This window comes from Staurois parvus, unplaced genomic scaffold (assembly GCF_062004578.1).
Source record: "Staurois parvus isolate SC_StPar_1 unplaced genomic scaffold, SC_StPar_1.0 ptg000019l, whole genome shotgun sequence".
In the NCBI taxonomy this organism is placed as follows: domain Eukaryota; kingdom Metazoa; phylum Chordata; class Amphibia; order Anura; family Ranidae; genus Staurois; species Staurois parvus.
The window spans coordinates 9,797,442-9,824,499 of record NW_028317815.1 but is presented as its reverse complement, the minus strand read 5'-3'; the positions used below and the strand labels follow the sequence as shown (position 1 = coordinate 9,824,499).

Below are 27,058 nucleotides of genomic sequence, written 5' to 3'. Positions count from 1 at the left end.
CAAGGGAGATATCACTTACCTCAGCATTAAAATAGGCAAGCTTTCCTCATCTCATACCACCTTAATTACCCCAGGTAATCTAAAAAATCATAGGTGAACTAGAGACATGGATGGATCTCCCACTACCGCTGTGAGATGCCATTTTTTTTAAATGGTCAGCTTTTCCAAACTCCTCTACCCCCTTCAAACTAACCCATCTTTGCTCTGTCATCTGGACCTCTTAAAGTTGCATAAAGCTCTGACAAAATTTTTCTGGTGCAGACACCGCCCTTGCATTTCCCTCCAAAATCTATTTCTCCCCAGGAGCGAGGGGGGTCCAGCCTGCCTAATATAAGGGTATATAACCTCTCTTGTATATTAAGGGTTTGTCTCGATTGGCTCTCTCAGTCATCCAGATGTTCTAATTTTGACCTAGAGTCACAAATGTTAGAGCCATGTAGCCTACAGGCTCTACTGCACTGCAACTTGAATTCTGTTCCATCCCCACAAAAATCCTTCTTTCCCCAGTCTCAGCAGTTTTTGGCATATGCTGCATGAGTCTCCCACGGGCTCGTGGATGTAGTGCAATCATTTGATGCATCAACAGGTGTTGCTTTACCCTTCCCCCACCTCATGAAGCAGTTCGACTTGCCTTCTCACCATTTTATGTTAGTGATGTTGGTCCCAACAAACCCAAGAGATTCCACACTTCCCTCATTGATACACTACTTCAACGTTGACAGTACAAAATATCAGACATTTATGGCCTGTTAAACCTCTGATTCATTAAACCCTTGGAGTCCTCTTCCATCTCCTCTTGGGCTAAGGACTTTCACTCACCTATTGCAGTGGAACACATACTGGTGGGCTACAACTCCATCTGTGCCTTTGTAACCAACAAATTTTGACAAGAGTAACAATTTAAAATAATGCATCGAGCATACATGCCCTGTCTTATACCCAAACAACCATCATATCTACAGCTCTGCCCGCTATGCAAAGCACACAGGCCAGTTCTTCACCATAGACTCTGGACATGTACTTTTTGGGATCAACTGGAGAACTTTGTGGCAGTAGTCACTGGATGCCAACCATCCAAGGATCCCTTAATTCTTTTCTTTGGATATCTAGCTGACTTCAACCCAGCGCATTCAAGAGCCCAAGCAGTGGCTATTCAATGCAACAATGTCTGGCTTACAACCTGCTTCATGGCTGCTAGATGTGCTATCCTAAAGAAATGGACTTCCTTGACTCTTCCCACTATAGCAGATGTCAAACAAGACCTCAATTGGCTTCTCCGCAAGGAACAATTGGACTTTAATCTTTCTAGTTTTAGATCCACTGAAAACTTTCAACGTAAATAGAGCCAATACGTTACCAGAACGCTCCCCTCAAATGATGAAATTAGTCTCTTGACACAGCCTCAAACCATGACCCCAGACCCCCAGCAAACCATACCTACAGTTGTGTTCAAAATAATAGCAGTCAGACATCACTAACCTGGTCAATCACTGTTTTTGGTAGAAATGATATTTCTACAGGCAAATAATTTACTAGCAGGTGTAGTAGAGTAATAGAAATCCAACAGACCCAACAGTCATGACATGCATGCTGCTGATTCTGTGTCATTGAATCACTAATTGAAAGGGGCATGTTCAAAATAATAGCAGTGCGGAGTTCTATTAATGAGGTCATTCATTCTTTGAAAAACAGGTGGCAATTATTGCCCTTATTTAAGGAAGGAAGGCAACAAATGTTGTACATGCTGGTTACAGTGCATTTCTCTCTGAAATTCAGAAGACAATGGGTCGTTCCAGACATTGTTCAGAAGAACAGCGTACCTTGATTAAAAAGTTGATTGGAGAGGGGAAAACATGTAAAGAAGTGCAGAAAATGATAGGCTGCTCAGCTAAAATGATTGCAAATGCTTTAAAATGGCAACCAAAACCTGTAAGATGTGGAAGAAAGCGAAAAACTACCATTCGAATGGATAGAAGAATAGCCAAATCGGCAAGAACTCAGCCAACAATCAGCTCCAGGAAGATCAAGAAGGTCTAAATTACCTGTGAGTACTGTTACAATTAGAAGACTCCTATGTGAAGCCAAGCTATCTGCAAGAAGCCCCCGCAAAGTCCCACTGTTGAAAAAAAGACATGTGCTGAAGAGGTTACAATTTGCCAAAGAGCACATTGACTGGCCTAAAGAGAAATGGCGCAACATTTTGTGGACTGATGAAAGTAAGATTGTTCTTTTTGGGTCTAGTGGCTGGAGACAGTTTGTCAGACAACCCCCAAACACTGAATTCAAGCCACAGTACACTGTGATGACAGTGAAGCATGGTTGCGCAAGCATCATGATATGGGGATGTTTCTCATACTACGGTGTTGGGCCTATTTATCGCATACCAGGGATCATGGATCAGTTTGAATACATCAGAATACTTGAAGAGGTCATGCTGCCTTATGCTGAAGAGGAAATGCCCTTGAAATGGGTGTTCCAACAAGACAACGACCCCAAACACACCAGTAAACGTGCAACATCTTGGTTCCAGACAAACAAGATTGACGTTATGGAGTGGCCAGCCCAATCCCCGGATCTTAATGCAATAGAAAACTTGTGGGGTGACATCAAAAATGCAGTTTCTGAGGCAAAACCAAGAAATCGAGAAGAAAGGTGGAATGTAGTTCAATCATCCTGGGCTGGAATACCTGTTCACAGGTGCCAGAAGTTGGTTGACTCCATGCAACACAGATGTACAGCAGTTCTCAGAAACAGTGCTTATACAACTAAATATTAATTAAGTGATTCAAAGGAAAGCAAAATCTTCAAACATTTTTCAGTTTATATAGTGAATGTTTGAGTTTGTAAAGAAGAATACAAACACTGCTATTTTTTTGAACAGTCTAATATTCACTTTTCTTAAATTTTTAGAGGAACAACACAAATGTGATATATTTTTCTTCATGTTTTGATTTGGAATAGAATGTGTAGTGTTCCCAATGCATTAGTGTTTGAAAATAAAAGCTATTAAAAGGATTTTGAGTTTTATTCACTTTTTTCAACACACTGCTATTATTTTGAACACAACTGTACATCTTAACTACCAGAGGCACCAAGCCCCAGAAAAGGACAGCTTCTCTAGTTATGTCTCATTCTCCAAGCAATTTACTGTTGTCATTTACCCCAGACTTTGAAATCCACCTACTACACAAACCATCTAAAGGAGACATGGTTCCCCCTTATCTCCCCCCCTTACCTGCCCCATTTAGTTTATTCCCTTTTCGTCTATTAAGTTGTTCTCTCTCTGCTTCACTCTTTGTCATATATTTGCCAATCGAGGGTAAAGCCCAAGATGGAAACAATCATGCTAACTCCACATTCCATATACGGTGTAGTACTACCTAATATTTGACATGGATCACTCTCCACCACCTCCAGGTTCTGGAGAGCTACTCCCACTCAATTCTTCACCTTCTTAAAACCAGTTAATTAACTCCAGATCATTTCCTCTTTTACCCAATAATAAATTATCTGATTCTTCCCTCTCTCCCCATCCAAAGGGATGTAATCCTACACTCCCAGTCTCCATCCTGCACCTCACCCCCCCTCCTGCCCATATCCTTTTACCTCCCCTATACTCATACTTAATAATTACAGTCATTCTTCTTTAGGGGTAAAAGACTGGATGCTCACACTTGGTCAACTCTCATGTGCCTCAGCATGTTGTTGTAATTAATTCACATGACACTACATGCTTACTTTTTGTACTATTAATTTATCTGGGTCTATTGTCTCCCCATCTTCATGTTTTTTTTCGTTGGTGTTATGCACTTTTGTGTGTTTTGTTTTTTTTTATGTTGAAAACCCAATAAATCATCTTTAAAAAAAAAAAAAAAAGTAAAATTTTTGTGGGGAAAAAAATCAAACACAACTATGGGATGCAACTGCAAACTCTAATGTGTTTCCATCACATTAAAAGTAAATGTAAGGATTAATAAGATTCCGTATATTACAATTTCTGTTTTTGAATTTAATACCATTTGAACAATCTAGTCTTATGACAACTTTAAAAAGTACAAGTGTCTCACTTTGTTTCATAGCCACTTGTAGGGACACAGATAAAGTGAAGTCATTAGCCCGTATTTGATTATGTGTCAGTTTTTGCGAGCATTCATCCAGATTGAACATCACTGATAATAACTCGATCATGTATTGGAGACACCACAGCTGGACCAGACTTGTGACTCAGTCGCAAAGTTATTGGCTTTTTTTTCAGCCTAGATTTCAACTTTCTGGCTTTCATATGTAAAGTAAAAGTAATTTCACTGGGCACATACTAAATACTACTTTGCAATGCCAGAAAAAACATACAGAGAAGAAAAAGGAACTTTTTAACACCAAAATTACAAAAGAAAAAAAGATCTTATATAAAAAATACAACTTTATTGAACATAGTACATCAATGAAAAACATAGACACAATATATAAAACATAATTTTGATGTGGATGGTAATGATTAGGCTCTATATCACCAAAGATTTAAAATCCCAACACATTTCAATTCATTAAATTTATAATTGGAATCTTCTTCAGTAGGAAAGGTGAGATGCCATAAACAGTATTCTAAAAAATACTTCGCCATTTATAAAAACAGAAATTCAAAGGATCCTTGCTGGTTAATTCAAGGCATCGTCTATGCAAACAGACCCCTCAGTAGTCCAACTGAGTGAATGAATGCTAAACATGATCATAGAAACCATAGCTTAGATATATTAAGTCTATTGGCATTCTATGTATTATATGTGAGAACAGAGAAAAGAAACTTGCATAAAATTGTCTAATGGAGGTCAATAGGGAATTGAAAATAGTAACACACCCCTCTATCAAGCACTTAGATCAACCCAGACATCTGAAACAAAGGGAGATAATGTATAATGGGAGATTATCCCAGTACAGTGTACAGTGATCATTTTGAAGAAAACCCCTGTTGCCATTAACAAGACCTAGCCAGCACAATCACTGTAGCTTTTGTTCACAAATAGTGAAAAATAACAGTTTAATAATGTACACAAACTAATGCTGAGGAATATACAGTATATCATAGAGACCATTCAGATTTTAGTTGCCATATTTTTAATTAGGGTAGTTCAGTTATGTAATGCTTTTATTTTATCCAGTTTTTACCAATGAACTGCAGTGAATTCTGTGGTGCTGCTGGTGATATAGGCAAATGGGAGCTTGATGAGGTAGGTAAGAGTGATTGACAGTGACTTCTGCTGTCATTGCCTTTCTTGGCAGGGTAGGCTGGTCCCACCCACCACCCAGATTGTTTGGCTTCAAATAGATTGAAGCAGTCATGTGACCCTGAACCAAAAAGAATTTTGTGGAAGCTGTTTTTTAACACTTTGCTTTATTGCCTAATTTGGGAGTCCAATCCCAACCTTTGTGTAATAGGAGTTTAGGATTAAAATCACTTTAACTTTTTGCATCACTTATTTGAAGAAAATATTTCTTTAAGTCTGCTCATTTGTTTCTTCAACAGATCATTGCTTTGCATTCAAGTGTATCGCCATACATTTATTATGTAATGCACAGTAACCTCCAGTGCTATTATCATGCAAAATGCATAATATAATAAAAATTTGACCCCTTAGATCAATGCTCAAGAGACAACACAATAAAACAGTGCTTGTTGCAGTAAAATATGGTAATAGATGAATATCTGTGGGAATGGATATGATTGTGTTTTGTTTAATGGACTTAAAATTTAATGCAGTCTCAGTGGTGCTATTGTTTAATATAAAAGGTAGAAAAAAAACGGAGCCATGCAAATGAGCCTGGTTCACAGAAAGAATTGAAACAATACTGGCAGTTTCTTTATTGTGTCCATTAATTAATGCCATATTATTCTGCTTCTCTGGGAAACAAGTAAAAAAGTAATTAAGATGATACATGAGGTAAGTAGTTTGGACATCAAAATGTAAAATATGTAATAATTATATTGTTAGATTGGGGTGTAAGTTGTTTGTGATGGTGATAATTAATCTTCTCCTTTGTGGAATTGCATATTATTCAACCAGCTGGACAACTCTTTGAGGGATCTGGGACTAAAACACGTATTAGTGCCTGGGAACACCAGATAGTGGGATCCAGGAATCATACAAAGACATGTTGCATTTAGGTGATAAAAATTCACCTGGCTGTGCCGATTTGTAACTATGTAATTATATTTGCCAAAATACTTAAATTTTTTGTTTATTTGGGAGTCTTTTTTGACTTATCTTAAATTGGTTTAATGAAGGATGCTGGTACCAATTCAAATGTCTCTCCTGGGCCTATAGTGTGTTTATCAAATAAATGCTACAGTGTAATTCTAAAGTGGTTTTGATGTGGCTGTTCTCCTTTTCATAGTCCTATATTCCCGTTTACCAATTGTAGTTACTTCAACAATTATACACAGTATATTAGATGCAAGACCTGTGCCCTATAGAAATATCAGTTTAAGGCATGAGTTGCCAGTCCTAATTAAAACAGTCCTAAAACTAGTAATGCAGAGGGACACCCCAAAGAATAAACCATATAAGCTTAGTATGGTTAAAATTGCAAAGGTCCAAATTAGAGACCGAAATACCTAAATACATAGTTGAAATACACACAATGGGAAAATTTTTTCCTGCCAACGGAGTTGTTATTCTCTGTAGTCACTGTTGTGAGCCAGCTACACCTGCCAGACATCACAATGAAATCCTTAATCTCTAGTAAAACAGCAGCACAGCTTGGTCAAAAACACTGGCTCATAACTAGCGTCTAGCTTGCTGACTGGAAAATTATGTAGCAGGACATTCATTTGCTCACTCTGTTCTTTTCTCCTGTCAGTGTCTTCTCTGTCAGAAAATGGGCATGAAACAGAGACCAATTAGCTCCTAGCACTGACCCTCCTCTCCCTGTCTGCTAAATAGGGGATTATTGGAGGCGAATAAGAAGATACTTTCAGTTACGCTAACAAAAAACAAAAACATCTGCGCTACACTTAAAATATGTGATATGCAAAAAACATCCACAAGAAATCAACTGCTGGCAGACAAAAGACTGATATTTACAGTAAGTCCTTAAGATAACTTAGCAGTGCTGATAGTGAGACTCCATCACTGCAGTTCTCACAAGCAAATCTCCACCACTGTGTTGGGGAAGAACTGTGCAATGACGTCACCCCACCGACAAAATATTCTCCTCAGTATCAGTAAAGCTTCTGTAGTCACGCAGACAGATACCCCCACCACAATTACATCCAAAGTGCTTATTAGATAGTAGGACTTCAAAGCCTAGAGGTCCATATGCATATGGTACCATCCCCATATCCATATAGGATGTTTAGAATGGAACATAGCCTTTCTTGCCAGTACCTCATGATGGCCTCATTATCCATAGAATGCAAAAGAAAACTCTACCGTGTAATAAATCCAAAACTCTTTTTTAAAAAATGCTATTAAATGTTTCCAGCATAAAAACTCAACACTGCTGCTACATGTATAATTCACAGAAGGTGTAATGACGTCAGTGTCCCTAAGCCCTGCCCTAAGAGTTTTGGTATGATGGGATGCCCTCAAGGGCTATGGTTGATCATTATAATAGAAAGTAAGCCTACCCTACCATTTGCAAAAAGGGAACAGCTAAAACAGCCTCCTCCCTTTAAATACTACCTCTATTGGTATACAGCCCACTATATCCAATGAAACGCATACAAAATCAATGCCAATGTGAGATGTTTTACACCCCCTGATGAGCAAATAGAACATTGCATCATAAAACTCTTTAGATCATACAGATAAATCATATAAATAACAACAGAAATTAAATTAACAAATAGACCATAACAATATTTAACACCAAACTGGCAATAAAAGGAGGTACCATTATGTCACATCAGTATTGGGTTTTCAAGTTAATGAAATTAGACAGTGATGGAGAGACTCTTAGGGATAAGACTGATCATGCTCAAAGTATTCACATAATTAACAAATATTTAAGAGAATTATATTAATCTATATTTCACATAAAGAATTATATGCTCAATATAAATATCTGTATTTTAATGTTATACAATATACTGTGTATGTGTGTATTTTAAATTGGCAAGAATCATATCCTAAATGTACTATTTAACATAAAAATATTTACTTAACTAGTTGTAATCCATATCTCATTCTATTAGTGATACAACAGTTAATATGCCATACTATATTTTGACCAAAGTGGATGTTGGTCTTCAAATAAAAAATCAATTTAGTTTACATCCTTCAATCCTATCTTGTTCTGTTGCAACCTCTCCAGTGTGGGCTTACCTTATCTATAACCATAACATGCATAACTTAGGAAGGAGCAAAGGGGAATATTATGAGCTCAGTTTTAGAAAGTTTACATTTTAGATAGTGGAGTGACAGCCATACTGATGTCAGTTAGTAAATTAATGATGTGTGAGAAGACTGATGGAGTGAGATGAGGAGCATATTTGGAGATAGATTTGGATGTCATTAGTATAGAGATGGTTGTGGAAGCCTTCAGAGGCTATCAACTGCCCTGGGAGGATGTATATTTAGTGAAGAAAAGGAATCCAAGGATAGAGCTTTGGAGGGACCCCTACAGATGGAGAGGAGAAAATTGAGTTTTAACTGACAATGAAGGAACACTTAGGAAGGAGGAGGACCAGGAAATAGTAGAGTCTTGAGGGCCAAGTTTTTGAGGAGGAATGGGTAGTCAACTGTGTAAACGGCAGTAGAAAGTAATGGTACGGAGTAGTGGGTATTGATTTTGAAAGTTAATAGTAATGTGTGCATTTTAAAAGGGCAGTTTCAGTGGAATGTTCTAGGGAAAAGCCAGACTGTAGAGTGTCACAAAGGTTATCTTCTGTGTGGTAGCAGGTCCAGCAGTTGTGGAGAGGTTTGGAGACAGATGGGACATTCTGGAGCCACAGGCCAGTTTCTTGTTAAAAACAACTCTGTTTTACCAGCAGAAACACAGACACTCTACACAGTAGCCTCTCTCTCACAAAGTGGAGTGTCTGTACTTCTGCTGTTACAATAAATATGTTTTTAACTACGATAAACCGGTATGCATCTCCAGATTATGTTTGTGCGCTATATAGGGAGAAATCTGTAAAGTGTTCACCCACAGACCAGAGCGGGAAACAGCAGTTGTCCTTGGAGAAGCACCACACCAACAGTGAATAAATAGGAGCAAGGAAATGGGTTTTAAATGAATCAAACTGATGGGGTCCAGGGATGGCTTTATAAGTATGGAGATGATCAGTGCAAGGTTACTGTCAGGGATCCTACAGCGGTAGCCTCTAGCACTCCACAGACCGGATTCCCCCAAGGCGCGGAATCTAAGTCCCTACCTGCTTGTTCACCAGAGCCCCTGATGGTGGGGATGGACTTGGAGCAGGCCGAGACCAGGTCGCGGCCCCTGAGTTCACCCAGCTGTGGTAGGAGCACTGTTGGAGGTGTATAGCAGGTGAGAGTCTGATGTGAGGAGGTCACAAGAGCAGCGTCAGGCAAGCCGGGTCAGTAACAGTGGTGGCAGCGTGGTACAAAATCAGCAGGCAGAGGAATAAACAGGTCTCAAGCCAGGTTCGTTAACAGGAGATCAGAACGTGCAGGGTTAAGCAGGAGAATGGTCAGACAAGCCAGGGATCAGAACAGGAGACAGACAGCAAATCAGGGTCAGGCAGGGTCGGCAACAATCTACTCACAGGAACTTCAGGAAACAGGTAAGACCATACGGCACTTGAGCATTGCAAGAGCTGGGTTTAAATAGGCCGCCCAACTCCTGACAGGCGCTCCTGGGTCCTAGTACCTGCCCGGCGCCGTCATTGGTGACAGGCGCGCCTGGGTCCTAGTGCCTGCCTGCCTGTATGTCTTGTCAGGATTCTACGCATGTGCAGATTCGATCGCCGAGGCGATCTTCCCATTCCCTGACAGTTACAGTGCATATAACTGATCAGGAGGGTAACCAGAGTAGTTGTGATAGAATAAGGTCCTGGGGGCAGATGGTTAGGTGAACATCAGGGTTAAGTTTAGGGATATGGTTTAGCAAGCTTCTCCATGGCAACAGGATCAAAAGAGGAAAATTTTGAATATGGTGGTATACATGGTATGTTAAATGGGGGAGACATCTGGACAGTAAAACATTTGTCACAAATTGCATCTATCTTGTTTTTAAATGATTGGCAATGTCCTGGGCAGTAAATGAATTAGTCAGTGGAGGAGTTGAGGACATAGTAGAGCATTAAAGGTTAAAATAGTTGATTAAGATTGGATGAGAGGGGAGCATGATGTTATAGGTGTGTTTGACAGCACGGAGGGGGGAATTATATTCTATGAGGAAAGAGTTATACAGGATGATGTCTTGCAGGGATTTGTTTTGTGCCAAACTTGCTCAAGAGCTCGGCTATGTCTTTAACTCTCCAAATAAGAGCAAAACAGCATTCCTTCAGTATAGGCGACTAGAGGCGAAGATTCTCTTATTACAAGAGACCCATTTTGTAGCAGCTAATCATCCTACTTATTTTCATAAAGCTTATAAGTAGGCGTTTTACACTTTACATTCCATCAAAAGCGGGGGGGCGGCGATATTTCTTCATAACTCATTTCCGTTAGATGTTCAGCAGGTTTATAGAGATCCTGAGAGCAGATACATTATCATTAAGGGCATCCTTCTGGGGCGCGAGCTTACTAAAGCTAATGCTTATGCACAAAATTCGGCCTAAGCAACTTTTTTTTCCAAGTTTTTTAATGTGCTTGATAAGTTCCTGTCCCCTCATCTGTTGGTGGGAGGTGATTTTAATTTGGTTGCCAATACATTATTGGATAGAAGCTCCTCCTCAAATCTCTCCCTGGCCTTCCCAAAATCCCTTACTAAACGGTTAGCTTCTTTTCAGCTGCTCGCATTTTTATCTCCAAAGGCCTTTCGCTGTTGGTATGACCAATCTCTTATTAGATTATTGGATTTTCAAGAGGCGTGTCTTTTATACCCTATGAGATGCTGTGTACCTTATTTGATATGCCCCTTCGTGAATATTTTCACTATCGACAAATACGGCATTTCTTTTAGTGCCCACTTCTGATTGATGCCCTCGTCCCCGATAACTTTTTTTGAACATATTAGTCATCACTCACCCAGGGGTAGGGGTCTTATCTCCGAGTTATATCGCTCTTTTTTAAATACAATGTTTCCCTTGCCTCCTCTGTATAGACAGAAATGGGAACTTAATAACAGTAAACTATAATGGAAAAGCGAGCGTTCTCTGATAAGCAGCTATAACACCAAAGGTAACCAATAAAAAACCTTCAGAAACATATAATAAATAAATAGGTGCAGCGCTACAAAAACACATTAGTATTGTCCGTGAATATATATATGCCAAGAAAGTGACAGTCTGTGCAGGTCTAGGTGCAAATAAGCTGTAGAATCCACAAATAGTGCTCCAAATCGTGTGGTAAAATTATGCACTCACCAGATGCGTAAAGTATATGCGCATTAAATGACACTGTAGAGGTCCCCTTTAGGAATTGGATAAGATCCTAATCTGGGATAATCCTTACTCTAAGTACGGTGGTCCTTGTCTGGAGCTCACGGGCAGGTACAGGATCCAGCTGGCCAGAGATCCCTTTAAGGGATGGACGGGTGTAGAAGCCTGCTTTAAGGGACTCCCTTCTCTGGATGTTTAAGGTTGGCTGGATCAGGGAGGGCTCTATGAACAAATTGCTCCGTGCAGGAGATGAAAACATACACTTGCTTTCTTTAGCAAACCCTTTGCATAGTACCATAGAGGACTATCCTTCACTGGTTCAAAGGGATCTCTGTCCAGCTGGATCTGGTGAGTGCGTAATTTTACCACACGATTTGGAGCACTATTTGTGGATTCTACAGCTTATTTGCACCTAGACCTGCACAGAGTGACACTTTCGTGGCATATATATATTCACGGACAATACTAATGTGTTTTGGTAGCGCTGCACCTATTTATTATATGGAAATGGGAACTTGACTGTGGTATTGCATTTCTGATGAGGACTGGGATGCTATGGTGGAAAATATACGGAGAAGCTCTAGATCCCTTTCAGTCTGGGAGACGTCCCTGAAGGTTTTGATTCGGTGGTATTATACCCCTTCTAGACTTCATATCATGTTTTTGGGAACGTCGCACCTCTGTTTCAGGGGATGTGGCCTTGCCGGTACCTTGGTGCACGTGTACTGGGCCTGTCCTTGTCTTTCCTTGATCTGGCATAGGATCTTGGCGGTGGTATCTGCACTGTCGGATTCTCCAGTGGATTTATCCCTGCATGTTTGTTTGTTGGGAGTATCGCTTTCAGGGATCCCAGATAACCAAATGAGGCTGATTCATACCGTTTGCACTTCTACTTTGTGGACGATTGCCCTTAATTAGAAAGCTCCAGTGATTCCTTTGGCTGCTGTCTTGCGGAGAGTCGATTTGGCTATACTTATGGAATGTATTCACTATACGTTGCTAGATAGGTTGTACTCATCCAACAGTAAATGGGATGGTTGAAAAACACATCGACACCTATTACTCGATTAATGTCCTTAATGGGTTTTTCTGTATTTAAACTCAGGTGATTTTGTACTTGATCTGCTGATATTGTTGACTACCTTTTTCATGTACCGTACTTGTCGTCTTTTTTCCTTTTTATACTTGTATTTTGTATTTCTGTTTAATGTTCATGTATATCTCTCAAAATGTCTATTCTACCTCACTTAACGGTGCGGTTGTTGTAGTCTACCTCTTAATAAAAACGTTTTTAAACAAAAAAAAGGTCTCGGCAATGTCTACATAGTGTTGTCTATTTGTGAGGGTTGTGCAGGCTGGGGTCTAATTCTGAGTGTATTGTAGTGTGCAAGTGTGGCCAGGAAGCATGAGAGTGAGCTGTTGTAGACAGGAGTGGCCATGTCGCAGGACAGGGTGAGATTTTTTTTTTTTGTAGAGGTAGTTCATAACAGAATAGAGAAGGAAAGGGTAACTGGTTTAAGGGATAAGGAGGTGTAAGACTAGGTAGCGGAGATAAGGGTATTAGAGAGTAGCAGTAGTGCAGGGATTTTGAAGTGGTTGCAAATAGCGCAGATGAGAGAAAATACAAGCTCAAGGGTGGTGTTATCAGATTGATTAGGGATGTCAGACTATTAGGTTAATTTGAGAGAGCTAGCTAAGATATTAACATTAGTAGAGATGTTACAGTAACCAAAAATGATAGTGAGTATTTCAGAAGAGAAAACTTAGGGTAGCCAAGGAAGAGAAGCCATCAAGAAAGTCCAGGAGGCCAATAAATCACAAAAGTACTCAGAGAAACTTGAGGAAATAGAGGATGCAAGACAAAATACAACGTGTCAAGAGAAGAGAGGAGGTAAATAAAAACTGTAAAAGTGAGAACAGAAGAATTACAGTTCTTCCTAGTTTTCCTCCATTGGATCTGAGTAAGTCTAATTTAGACCACCATAGTAGAGAGCAAGCAGGAAAGGGGAGAGACAGTGTCAGGTTCCTGAAGCCAGGTTTCAGTAACAGCAAGTAGGTTAAAAGAGTTGGAGGGGTTTTTTTTTATTCATCATGTCATGTCCATATTTGTACTTAATTTGTGTAAATGCTATTATAAATGATGATGTTGTTACGAGGGAGTTGATTTGCTAAAGGCAAATAGACTGTACAGTATGCAAGGGAATTTTCCCTAAAGCTTAGTGAATGACATAAAGCTCTGCTGACCTCTCTTTCAATCATGCTCACGCAAAAAAACCTGTTTATTTTATTTTTCTTGTATGTGATTGAATATTCTTTGCAAATTGAAATTTCACCGTATTTACTAAAAAATTGAGAAAATTGCCTTGCAAAATGTGCAGCCTGCTTGCCTTTAGAAAATTAACCCCAGTATATCAACTGCTGAGAAAATACGTGTTGTTATGTTTTTTTCAGACTTTAGGCTTATCACTTGTTTTTTTATTAAAGATTGTTAATGTGTGTGAGCTTCACATAAAGCTTGAAAGTTCTTTCATGGCATCTTGATGTTTGTAATTGTAAAAATATAAATGATCTTTATTGATGGTGACAGATGGTTCAGTATAAACACGCTCCAAGTCATAAGTAATATGTTCAGAATAAGTCTTCTGGAAGGCTGTACATCTGTCTAGAGATCTTGTTTAGAGATAATAAAATGAAGGTCATTGTAGATTTTTACACCAATTTTAGGCATGTGTGTTGGTGGCCATTGTAAAGAAGTAAGGTTAAAGTGAGGTGAACATGTGAGATCTTTACAAAAGACAAAAACTGTGCAGTACTACAAAGACTGTGTTTGTGTGTGCGTGTGTGCATGTGTGTGTGTGTGTGTATATATATATATATATATATATATATATATATATACACAATATATTGCCAAAAGTATGGGGACGCCTGCCTTTACACACACATGAACTTTAATGGCAACCCAGTCCGTAGGGTTCAATATTGAGTTGGCCCACCCTTTGCAGCTAGAACCGCATCAACTCTTCTGGAAAGGCTGTCCACAAAGTTTAAGAGTGTGTCTATGGGAATGTTTGGCCGTTCTTCCAGAAGTGCATTAGTGAGGTCAGGCATTCATGTCAAACGAGAAGGCATGGCTCGCAATCTCCGCTCTAATTCATTCCAAAAGTGTTCTTTTCGGTTGAGGTCAGGACTCTGTGCAGGCCAGTCAGGTTCCTCCATCCAAAACTCGCTCATCCATGAATTTGTGGACCTTGCTTTGTGCAGATGGTGCGCAGGTATGTTGGTACAGGAAGGGGCCCTCCCCAAACTGTTCCCACAAAGTTTGGAGCATGAAATTGTCCAAAATGTCCTGGTATGCTAACGCCCTAAGATTTCCCTTCACTGAAAACTAGGGGGCCAAGGCCAATCCCTGAAAAACAACCCCACACCATACTCCCCCCTCCCTCCACCAAACTTTTCCACTTGGCACAATGCAGTCATGCAAGTACTGTTCTCCTGGCAACCGCCGAACCCAGACACATCCATTGGATTCCCAGACAGCAGACAGAGAAGTGTGATTCATCACTCCAGAGAACACGTCTCCACTGCTGTATAGTCCAGTGACGGTGTGCTTTACACCACTGCATCCAACCCTGTGCATTGCACTTGGTGATGTAAGGCTTGGATGCAGCTGCTCGGCCATGGAAACCCATTCCATGAAGCTCTCTATGCACTGTTGTTGTGCTAATCTGAAGGCCACACGAAGTTTGGAGGTCTTTAGCTATTGACTCTGCAAACAGTTGGCGACTTCTGCGCACTATGCGCTTCAGAATGTACTGACCCCACTTTTACGTGGCCTACCACTTTGTGGCTGAGTTGCTGTTGTTCCCAGCTGCTTCCAATTTGTTATAATACCACTAACAGTTGACCATGGAATATTTAGTAGCAAGGAAATTTCATAGATGGACTTATTGCACAGGTGGCTACTTATCACGCTTGAGTGCAAATGGCTCACCACCATAGTGATACGCCATGGTCATTCCTGGGACAACTTGTGTATGTCTATTCACATATATAAACTTCTTGATGTTGTACAAAAGCCCTGCTTAATGAACCAAATATTTACAAATTGATCCATCAGTCCACCAGTCTGTGTTCAGTTAAGATTCATTCATGGTTCAGTAAACATTTAACTTTTGGAATTTAGTGGTGGTACAACTTATTTGTTTAAATTCTATTGCACTTAGATGTGGGGTGGATCCTGTAAAGCTTGTGTACCATCCCTTTTTTTCCATAGTAAACATGAGCTTGAAGCAATTTGTACTCTTTACTGTTATTGCAACAATGAAGGTGAAAGAAAATCCAAAATAGTGAGTTGTCACAACAGAAATAGAGGGGAAATCATCCACTATTTCCGGTGACAATCTGGGATTCCTTCACTTTGGAGGGATTTCCTCTCAATTCTTGTTTGGCTATAGTACTGGAGGTGAAGGGAATTTATCCAAATGGAACACAGATGGAAATAAATAAAACTGACAGGGGTTATAACCCCACCTTACCCTATCCAAAAAATGTAAATAAAGTTTTGCCTTAACCTACTTTAAGCTTCTATCAATGCATTACAAACCAACATAAATTACATTTAATAAATACTAGAAATACTTTTAGAAGATTCATTTGCTTTTAGTTTGCTAATAGTACATGAAGGATCTTCCATAAGTTTCTTTATAATAATTAAAAAGAAGTAGATCCACAAATAAAAGATTATTTTCTTAAAAAAAGAATAATGTTCCTGGCACTAATCTGTCGATTTCATGTATTTCTCTCTGTCTTTATATCTAAAAATAGACAAATTTATATATAGGCTTTGTTTTAGCTGTAATGCTTTTTTCCAACTTACTTTTCTTGTATGTTTAAAAGAAAACTGTCCCTGTGGGTTTTAAGATCAAAACTTGATTTAAAAAAAAATAAAATGGAAAATGAATTTTAGTCACAGGTGTCTGAAAAGATAATGCTGAGAATGTTCAGCACTTTCCTTATTTTATTGCACCTTGATCAAACATGCTTTTTATCTCCTTAGATATGAATTTTGTAAGTCAAAGTGTGTGTCAGAAAACTAAGAACACAAGCAAGGTTTAATTTAATTGTGCTGTACAATCTAGAAGGGACAAACCAATTCAGTGTCCTGCTATTAGATGACTCTTATCAACATCATATTATTTCACCTTCTTAAATGCCTCTTGACATTGCGGGCAAGAAAAAGAATTGCATATTCCCTTGCATTTACATCTCTTGAGATGACAGGTTGTTAGGTCAGTGTATAGAACAATAGCACTCAGTCCAACCTTCACCATATTTTTTTCATTATTATAGCAAAGGTCACAGAATGTTATTAACCAAAGATGTAGTGCGATTTATTTATTCTTTTTCCTAAATAAAGAAACCTTAACTTAGCTTCCAAATCTATGGATTCATATGCAGGTCTTTCCAGCATGCTATAACTATTCTATAGTTGCTTGCTTATTGCACTGACACTTCTGTGCTGACACCACCATACCTTGATTTGTCTTCAAGTGTAGAACCACTAATTTAGAGCCGCTGACATTCATAGCAGTATGTTGCCTATTATTAGAGCTTTGAATATCCCTGAATGTTCTTCATGAGCAATTTATCAGACATAAAGTACATAGCTTGTCTGTTGAAGAGGCAGGTATAATTCTTTCATTTTGATTAACCAAGTAAAGCAATTAAAGCCCTTGTTTTAGTACTTAGAAAATATTGGCTAAATACCATAGTGAGCAGTTCACCACATGTTGATTCTGTAATCTAACTGTAGTTTGTTTTGTGTTTAAAACTGTTGGTAAGCATCTCTTTTTCCATATTAGTTAAGGTGGTTGGGTGGGGCCGAGCCGCTGCTCTGTCTCTTATGGATGCATAGAATGGGACTCAGAAGCGAGCATAAACCAGTACCCCCATAGCAAATAGCTTGCTATTGGGGACACTGGTCGAGGAGGAGCCAGGAACACCAGCAGGGGACCTGAGAACAAGAGGATCAGGGCTGCTCTGTGCAAAACCATTGCACAGAGTAGGGTAAGTGTGCCATGTTTGTTATTTAAAAAAAAAAAAGTACCATTAATATCACTTTAGCAACTTTCCCGCTGCCCTATAGCAGATATACTGCTACAGGATGCAGGGGTGCTCAAAATCACATATGATTTTGCATATCTGAATAGGGAAATTTGCTGGCTATTCGTGTGCCTCAGCTGTCAAGCACCGGGTCTGGGCTGGTGATTACTCGCCAGCACCCAGTGATCGAGGAACATTACCGAAGGAGGGAGAGAACTGTATGTAAACAATACACACCTCTCCCTGTCAGCTCCTGCACACTGTTTTGCATGGCTTTGTATAGCAGAGCCATGCAAAGCAGTGTGCTTACAGTGAAGTCACATGTTAACACCTGCCTGCCCAATGCCATTAGTCAGGAAGGGGGGTAAATCCTCAGGAGGGCAAGTGGTTATTAAGACTTTTTTCCTTGTGTATATTTGTTAAACTTGATCTGTATGTTTATTAGGAATCACAGACTCTGGTGTTTCATAAATGTCATTTTAGATTTAGTTTTTAATACCACCAAAAGAAAGCACTATTTATCTAAAAAAAATGATATAACATGCTTTTGGGTAATTGTAATTAGGGTAGTAAGTAATTGTCAGTCCAACTATCGCAGCACTGCAAACTGTAAAATGGCTTGTTAATGAAGGGGTATATAGGGGTATTTCCAGGTAAACAAATAGTTAAGGAAACCATGTTTATAGTAGATGCAGTCTTTTAAAAACTCTGATATCTGTTATGTAGTATATGATAGTCTTGTTTCAAAGAAGAATTTCAGATGTTTGTAAGCAGTCATTTTCCAGTTGCCTTGATTTGTGAATGCACTGGCATGTGCTTCTGGTTTCATAATACATCTACTTACTTTCATTAGACAAGTGAAAATGACTGCTAGCTGCTCTTCAGTTTGATATGCAGCAACTGTAAATGTGTATATGATGCCAGTATAAATAGAAATAGAGTAGAATATAAAAAGGAAAGTTATCGGTATATGTAATTTAAATTTGGTTTACTATAATCTGATTTACAGAATAAAATCTCATTAATAACAGTAAATCCCTAATTAACGTTCAAGTGTTACTAAACCCACAACAATAAAATCAGTCTGTATATGCAGTAAAACATGCTTATTGTACGTACTGTGGAGCCTAAGGGGTTAATCCTCTGCATTGTGTTAAAAGGATGTTTGATCCTGTCTTCTCTGATCCTCCCCCTCTTCTACTGTCCATAATCCATCTGCTGACACAACAGAGCCTTGGCAGCAAGCTGGACATGCCCAGTTTGGTGTGTATTGCTAGGGAGGTTTTTTTTTTATTTCTTGGGAGAGTGCATGTGACCAGCACAGGGCCAATCAGTGCTGTCCAGACAGAGGGTCAGGGGTTATGCAGCCTCATGGGACAATCGGGAGAATGAAAACTCCTACAAGCTTTAACCAGTGCTCTGCTGGACACTGATAGAAGTCACAAGATTTCTCTAACTGCTGATGAGAAAAGGTAATTAGCAGTTTATATATACTAAAATAATTGCATTTCCATGTTCTGTGTACTGTGGATTTAGTAACACTTTAAGCAGTTGTCATTTTACCTTTAGAAGAGCAGAGATATGCACATTGGAGATGAACTTATCAGTTAAAGATGTGACATTCTGTATATCAGTTCAGTGAAAAGGCAGACATTGGACCGCAGTCCATGGACTCCATAGACAACAGACCTAGTTAACATAAAATGACACAATCTTTATTAATGCACAATTCAAATAAATTAAAATCAGTTTACACTAAACTATAGTTGCATCTTGCACCCTTATGTCAATTAAGGTGGCGGCTAAATATACTGAAAAAAGTACAAGTACAATATTCAAATGATGATGTAGATATGATTGTCCAAAAATTGCCACCATCCATTTACATAAGGCTCGACATGTTAAGCGTTTTTTGCTTTTTCAGGAAAACGAGGTGCATGGTTTGGACTGGTACCTAAAGAATAAAATGCAACACAGATAGGACGTGATCCTCTGAGAGTAGGTGCCAATGCCTGCTTAGCAAAGATTGTAATTGACCATGCCGGGCTGAAAACCTGGTCACCAATTTGACCGTAGATACTGTACCTGTTCCTTCTTTTTTGTACCAAGCAGGAGTGAAGTCTGGCACTGGTTCAGAGCTTCATTATAATCTTTCCTCTGCAAAGACCTACACCTGATATACAGTTGAACAATTTTTCCCTTTCCTTGGGGGGCGTTTGTGACCCTTTTGACATATCACCTATGGGATTGTGTTTCTGCTGACACTTTTTCTAAGCGGAATGATATTAATAGTATCTGATCTAGGTTTTGTGATGGGCGCGGCGTCAGACCCCTGACCTTCTCACTAACTCGTGACCAAAGGAATAGCCAATCTAACACCACGATGTCACATGCGTAACAAGCTGCACCCTGCACACCGATTTTCCAGCTAATTGGTCCACAAACGACGTACCTGCAGCCTGGGAGCATTTGCTACTGGGTCAGGTTAATTACGCAATTAACCCTTCACACTGCCACCACCTCCTTTTTATACAGAGAAAGAGGAAACTCAGCAATACACTAGGAGGATTGGTTAATCGCCGGTATATCGCTATCTCCGCAGACAGGTTATAGAGAGGGTTAAACACTCATAGTAGCGCTCTTCAGTGGCAGGGATTCGTAAGTCACATTCAAGAGCTATAGAAACAGTTCAACACTTTCAGAAAGTAAGATTTATTACTAAAAGGTCAAAAGGGTGCAGTAGAAATATTTACAGACAATAGATATATATATATGTATATAAATAAATATACAGAGCACAGCAAACAGATAACAGAAAGAAGCTTAGGTAAATAAGTACTTGCCCACAAAGATGCCTGGGGTTAAGCAGTTTCAAGTCTGCTGAGCTAAAAAGGGATTTCTGGTCTCGACTGCTAGTTCCGTTGGTTCATCACAGGAGACTTTGCTTTCTCTCTGTCTGCTAGATGTAAAAACGCAGACGGTCTTCACTTCTCTGTCTACACACACAGCATAACAGCTTCTTTTTCTACCCAAAATCAACCGGTATCTTCCTACAACGGACAAGCCAATTGCCTTATTTGGTCAGAGGATTGTTAGGCAGGGGCTCAGCATCATACACTGATTGCATTCCTGAGGGAGGGGGGAAATCCGAGGAGGGAGACTGATTTGGAATTTAAGAGAAATACCAAAATGCAGAAGTTTGGAGCAAAATGGTAAACGCACCTCTCCCTGTGTGCATGATTGTGACAGGTTTATATTTTTTTTTCTGTCAACATCCTCTCAAAAGTAAAAGACTGTGAAGCAAAATGTTAACATTGTCACCCAGGTTGTCACCAACACATGCTATAGAGTGGACACTCCCCAATGCCACCCTTTTTTACTGTACTTAAAAAAAAAAAAAAAAAAAAAAAAAAAAAAAAAGTGTTTTCTAATTGGGTAGTCTTCATGATTCAGGCTAGTTACTATTTTTGTCATTTTGATTTATTGATGATTTTTATTTGTTAACTTGTGTTTTTTATGTATTTGGATTAACATATATTACCATTTTATTTATTTTTCTTTTAGTCTGAACCTGAAGGATTTTCACACTTCCATTTATATGTCTGTGCTGCCTTTCTAGTAAGATGGAGGAAAGAGATACTGGAAGAGAAAGATTTCCATGTAAGTGATCATATTTTACTTTTACTTGCTGAAGCATATGGATTTAAATGAGGCCTCCGCTATGTGCCTATGGTGACTGTGTAATAAATCCCCTCAACAAAGTGAAGTAAGTACAGACAGCAAGCTTAAACAATGTCACCTTTGGCTTTGCAGCCACTTCCAAGCTTGGTGATTTGTAGAGAACCGCGATTTCCAAAGTTGTTGCACAGATCTAGAGGCAATAGCTTTTAAAGTTTAGTGACACATTTCTTCATTGAAGGTTTTATTTGCAAACATGTTTTAAACAAGATTGTATGTTTAGCATATCACAAATGTATGTGTTTTAGGTCTGTGTACCATTAATAAATTGTGATAATTGACTTTAAGAAGACAAATACATTTTCGTTATCTAGCCAAATGTTTTTGTTAACACATGTGGTACATAATTTTGATCATATTTAAAGTTTAATTCTGTGTCCTATAATCACAGGTATTCTTTTCTAAGCTGACTCTGCTGTTCCCTACCACTAAATTTATTTTAGATAAAGTACCTGGTCTACATACCGTCTTTCTACAGGTATTGAAGAATAAGTTCACCTTTGGAACATGTTATATGTTCCAACTGTATTTAGGACAGCAGGTGGGATCCTCTTCCCGCACCCGCTGTCACTATTTAAATATTGCAAGGCTCCGCCCACTTGACTGAATTTTTCATTCACAGTTCTGTGAATGAATGAACTGCAAGTACCATTGGCTGCCGCGGCTGATGGCTTGTAGTTCTCAATGAACTGCGTGGGCGCTGGTGAGCATCTCATAGTACATTGATTCTTCTTGCTTTTCAGTAACTGCCTGCCCATATGGGGGTACAGGCAGACACATGACTGAGCTTGTTTTGGTTCCGTAACTTACAAATTGAAGCCTTTGGATCAAGAGTTAGGAAATTAACCCCTTTAAAGGGAGAATTCAGCAATTGTATTCTTCATATTTTATAAGATAGGTTCTTGTTTAGGCTTAAAGCCTAACTCCACATTTAAGGTCCCTTTAAATAGCTAAATTATGCCAAGCTGGCTCAAACAAACTATTTACTGCAATAACAGGTGTGCTTGCTAGGCACGCTGTATTAACTGTATGTAGAATCAGCTATATATAGTTTACAGCACTGTGTTCTGGCAGTGGGACAAGAGCTTCTGTCCCACTCCTTGAACAAAATAGAGTTGGGATCTAGAGCATCTCTCAGCCCAACTCTGTTTTGTTCCGGGAGTTGGACACGAAGCTATCTATACTGTATATAGCTGAGACTGCATACAGTTAATACAGTGCGCCCAGCAAGCACACCTGCTAGTGCAATAAATAGTTTGTTTGGGCCAGCTTGGCCCAAATTAACGATTTTAAGGGACTTTAAAGGTCAAATCTACGGCTGTTGTTCCACCGTTACTTAAAGCCAGACTCTTGGCTAATTGTTTCCTAAAATTTCTCCCAACTGTTTAAAAAAAATGTAACTCTGGCTACAATACTTACGTTCTCTCCAATGCTGTCCACCAAAGCACATCTTTTATGCCACAAGATGTCCTCAATATACCAGTCAATCATTCTGGAAGACTAAGGATCTACTCTGAGTGCAAGGTTACATGGACCTGCCCCCTAAGGGGGCATATAATGATACAGTGTAATGGCATCATCAGTGCTGTTCTCTGCCTCACAGAGGATTCCCAGCCTGGTAGAAGAGGAAGAAAACCTTGCATGTGATGTGCTTAGCCTGACAACATATGGAAAAGGTAAGTATAAAGATAAATTATTATAACATACATGTAGAGGGTTCTCCAGGGAGAGTGAAGATGACTGGTGAAGGAACTGGGCTTTGAGAACAGTAAAAAGCTTGAACTGGGAAAGAAGACCAGTAAGCTTGACTCTAAGAGAAGTTAAGTTACTGTCTACAGGCTGCAGTGAAGATTTCAGAAACAAACATACGTTCTTAATATTTGGGATGAGCAAATGTGTTTACTTCAACAAATACTGCCGTTTTCTATTAGCCAAGACATATTCTTGCAAACTTGTACCTTCTGTAAATAATAATTCACTTTATTAATCACAACTGTCTGGGCTCTTTATTTCTTGGCATGACCAGATCTGCATAAGAGTGGTCAGGTAATCCAAAAATGTGAGATTTGCGGGTTCCCCAATTCTTCAAGAAAGTAAGCAAATCACACATTTTTGGTTTGCATTCCCATGCAGATGTCTAATATACAGGGAATCAAACAACTCCAGTTCAACACATTATGAATAACAAACTGTATGATCCTCCATAGAATGAAATACAACTTCAAACATTTATTAGGCAAAGTGAAGATATTGTGGATTTTTCAATTCACCTTATTACCAAAATAAATTAACTTATTCCTATTTGGATTTATGTACTTTGCCAATAACCACCAGTTACCAGTTAATCTGTCTGTGTGTCTGTCTGTCTACCTAGCTATAAATTGACTCTCATCTTTGGCTTTATCTATATAGTCTACAGATGAGTTGTGTTTTGAATCGTCTTAAAAATTCACAAAATAGTGTGTCCTGGCATGAGTTTGGTGTAAGTTTTTTTTTTTTTTTTGCTAAATAACATTAAAATGACATTAACATTCATATATTTTAGAGTACATTTGTTGTTGTAGAGTTGTATTTATTTTAACTGGTGCTGTTCAAGGATGGTTGTAATTTCATAACAGAAAACTTATAGCCTGTTCTGCTTTTCACATATCTCTTCCTTTAGCTTCTGCAGTAGTTACTGCTTATTTTGCATGCAGGTTATATAGTTTATAGGAGTATATATGGAATCAAAATTTATTCCAGAGGTAGTTGTGCTTTAGTGTATCACTTAACCATGTAGCCAGTGTAGTAAGTTATTTTTTTATGGAGCATTAGTTCAGCATCTGTTGTCAGAACAGGTTTAAGATCTTTTGGTACAATTTTAAGATACTGCTATGGCTTTATCCTTGCTCTATTTTGTCCAGTCCAGTTGATAATGACCTTAGATACCCCTCAGTATATCTCTAAGGAAATATTGGCTGATTTGGTTTTTTATTAATATTATTCTCAGCCTAATGATATTGTTCCCCTGAAATTAGGCTTGTGTCAAACATGTCTGTGTGCATAAAAGGGAAATGGGAACTTGCATCCATACTTTTGTAGATCTTTGTATGCTGTCTCATGGCTAGGTTAACTGCACTTCTTTGATTTAGGTATGTTTATATTTTATTTGGTGTTTCCCTTGATTTTATTTGAACATGCAACACTGGTGTGATTAGGTACTCATTGTTTGCTGGGAGAGGTGGTTCCAGTTACTTTTTATTGTTGTTGCTTGTTATTACCAAATAAGGCTGTTCTTAGAAGGTGCCCAAACCTTTTCATTTAAAGTATAAAACCCTATATAACTGGCTGCTGAACTGAGTAAGGCAACTACTGCCAAAAATATTTTCTTCCATTTAATTACTTTTTAATTTACATCAGTTTTATTTGTATCAGTAGACCAAATCGCTGAAATATTGTTCATTACAGATCTCTCACAAGGTAAATATTTATTGGAAAGTGTTCATTTGAAAGAATAGAATTATGCAATTATTCAAAGCCTAAACATATTTTAATTTGAAATTTACAGGCAGACTATATTTTGCTACTGCTGCCTTTATATCATTTATTAAGTTAATTGATTTACAAGCCTTAGGTGTTATAGGTGTTAAAGCTTACCTCCAGGTCAAAATGTTTTTCTGATAGAATGTTGGTAATTTTGTACCTTTTAATTCTTTATCCTCCCATAACAGATTTTTTTTTTCTGCATTGTTGTGGTATCCTCTCCCAAAGTAACCCTTTAGAGGCTATTTCTTCAACATGTCCATTTTACGGGAATCGGGCACCTGTGCCTGGCTTATGTGCAGCAGGGTGAATGGTACCTTCAACACTCCCAAAAGCTCTAATCAGGCAGTGTTGACAACAATATGCCTACATTGCCTGCAGTGCTAGGATTATTTTACTAATCAGGCAGTGTTGACAACGTCATGCCTACATTGTCTGCAGTAGTAGGATTATTTCACTAGAGGTGGAGTCTCTTTCTAGTGATTTTTACAACTATCTGTAAATATCAGGGGCTGATAATTTGTTGTGCTGTGTTGACATTTGTTAGTGTAAAGCAGTCAACTTGTTATGGGTATGGGTCAGTGGTTCCAGATTGTGTTTATAGTGTTTAAATATTGATTGTCTTTGTTTCTAATGTTATTTTTCAGGTTGTCAGTAAAAAATGTGCTCCGTCAGTGAATGTTCCATGTTTTGTCAGTAGAAAATGCTGGAGGTTGGCAACACTGCTTTCTCACTCAGATCTTGTTCTACATTTTGTATCAAGCTTCTGCAGCTTCTTGTTACTTAGGAGCACAATGCACTGCCAGGATTGCCTAAATCATTGGCAATATGGCTGTGTCTGTTACTGTAAACTGCTCGGCAGACTCTCTTTGCCCTCTATGCCAGCTCTACTGATCTGTGTCCTGCAGCTCCTAATAGCTCAGGACATTGACAGCATGGTATAAATCATAGGCTGTGTCTGCTTGATAGCCTCTTTCCCTCTCTCCGCCCAGCAGTTCTAGTTCAGAACATTGACTGGTTGGTGTAAATCATTGGACTTCTTTGAACAAAAAAAGTGCTTGTAGTCTTTGTGTTACTTCAGCTGATTAGTGTCCAGCAGCTCTTTGAGACTGATAGCAATGCATATGCTGGGCAAACCCTTCCCAAGCATTCTCCATATGCAGCCCTGTTTCATGTAAAGCATACAGCCACATGAAGAATAGCAAACAGCAAAGCTTTTTGATTTTCAAGTTTGTTCAGTGTACCAGTGCTGACACTTGAATGGGATCTGCACAACAAATGGGATTCTTCATACAGTAGAGACCAATGAGTATCTGCAATGACAGGGGAGTTCTCTGCTTCCCTGTCAACACCCACAACTGTCTCCTCCCGCTTCTCCCAGCCTCTGCAGAAATGTGAAGCTTTAAATCTATGATGATGTCATAGGGCCAAATGATAAGCATATCTTTCTAACAGAAACAGGGAAGAAAGTACACTTTTCAGGGACCAGCTATGCACAGGGGCTGGGAGTATAGGAAATATATTGGTTTTGCCTGAAGTTCAGCTTAGAGAGCTTTATTTGCTGTGTCTGCCTCCATTGGGAACATTTCCCATCACTGCCTGTACTGGTGATCAAGGTATGAGAGGCAGGAGCTAATCTCTCAAATGGGTACAAGGCAACAAAATGAGCATTGTGAGGCTGATGATGTACATCTCTTGTTCTTCTACAACAGAGGTGCTCAACTGATGGTGTATATTTTTCAATATGGGTAACATACTGTAAGGTAGTAAGTGTTGTTTTATTACTTATGCACTCTTGCACCTGCATGCCTATCAAGTTGGAGGTAAAATATGCTTTGTTAGAGGGACTTATGGACTGGAGATGAGAACCATAATCCTACACCGTTCACTATTTTAATACAAAACGTAGACTTACAAATACATACACTGGCATAGGAAAAACACCATCTGTTATGGGACAAGAGAAGGAGAAGAAGCGCCTCTAAGTGCAGCATAACACTTTATTAAGGATCAAAGGTAGGAACACTCACATTACTGAGGTAATAGAAATGCATAAAACCGTGGTACGGTGTAACATCGGACAGGTGGATATGCAGAGTAATGAGCTGTCATCGGTATGGAGCAGTTAGTGTACCGCTGGAGCAGCGTGGTGGCTGGAGGGGGACAGCTGTGGAGCTGGCCAGCATG

General features: G+C 39.1%; 1 protein-coding gene across 2 annotated transcripts in view; it reads left to right on the top strand.

Annotated features, from left to right (window-relative positions):
• TBC1D22A (TBC1 domain family member 22A) overlaps nt 1-27,058 on the top strand; it is a 642,021-nt gene that overhangs the window by 471,065 nt on the left and 143,898 nt on the right. For both annotated transcript variants that reach the window (XM_089684779.1, XM_089684788.1), the window contains exon 12: nt 21,176-21,271. In XM_089684779.1, coding sequence (XP_089540905.1) covers nt 21,176-21,271 — 96 coding nt within the window. The remainder of the gene's footprint in view (nt 1-21,175; nt 21,272-27,058) is intronic.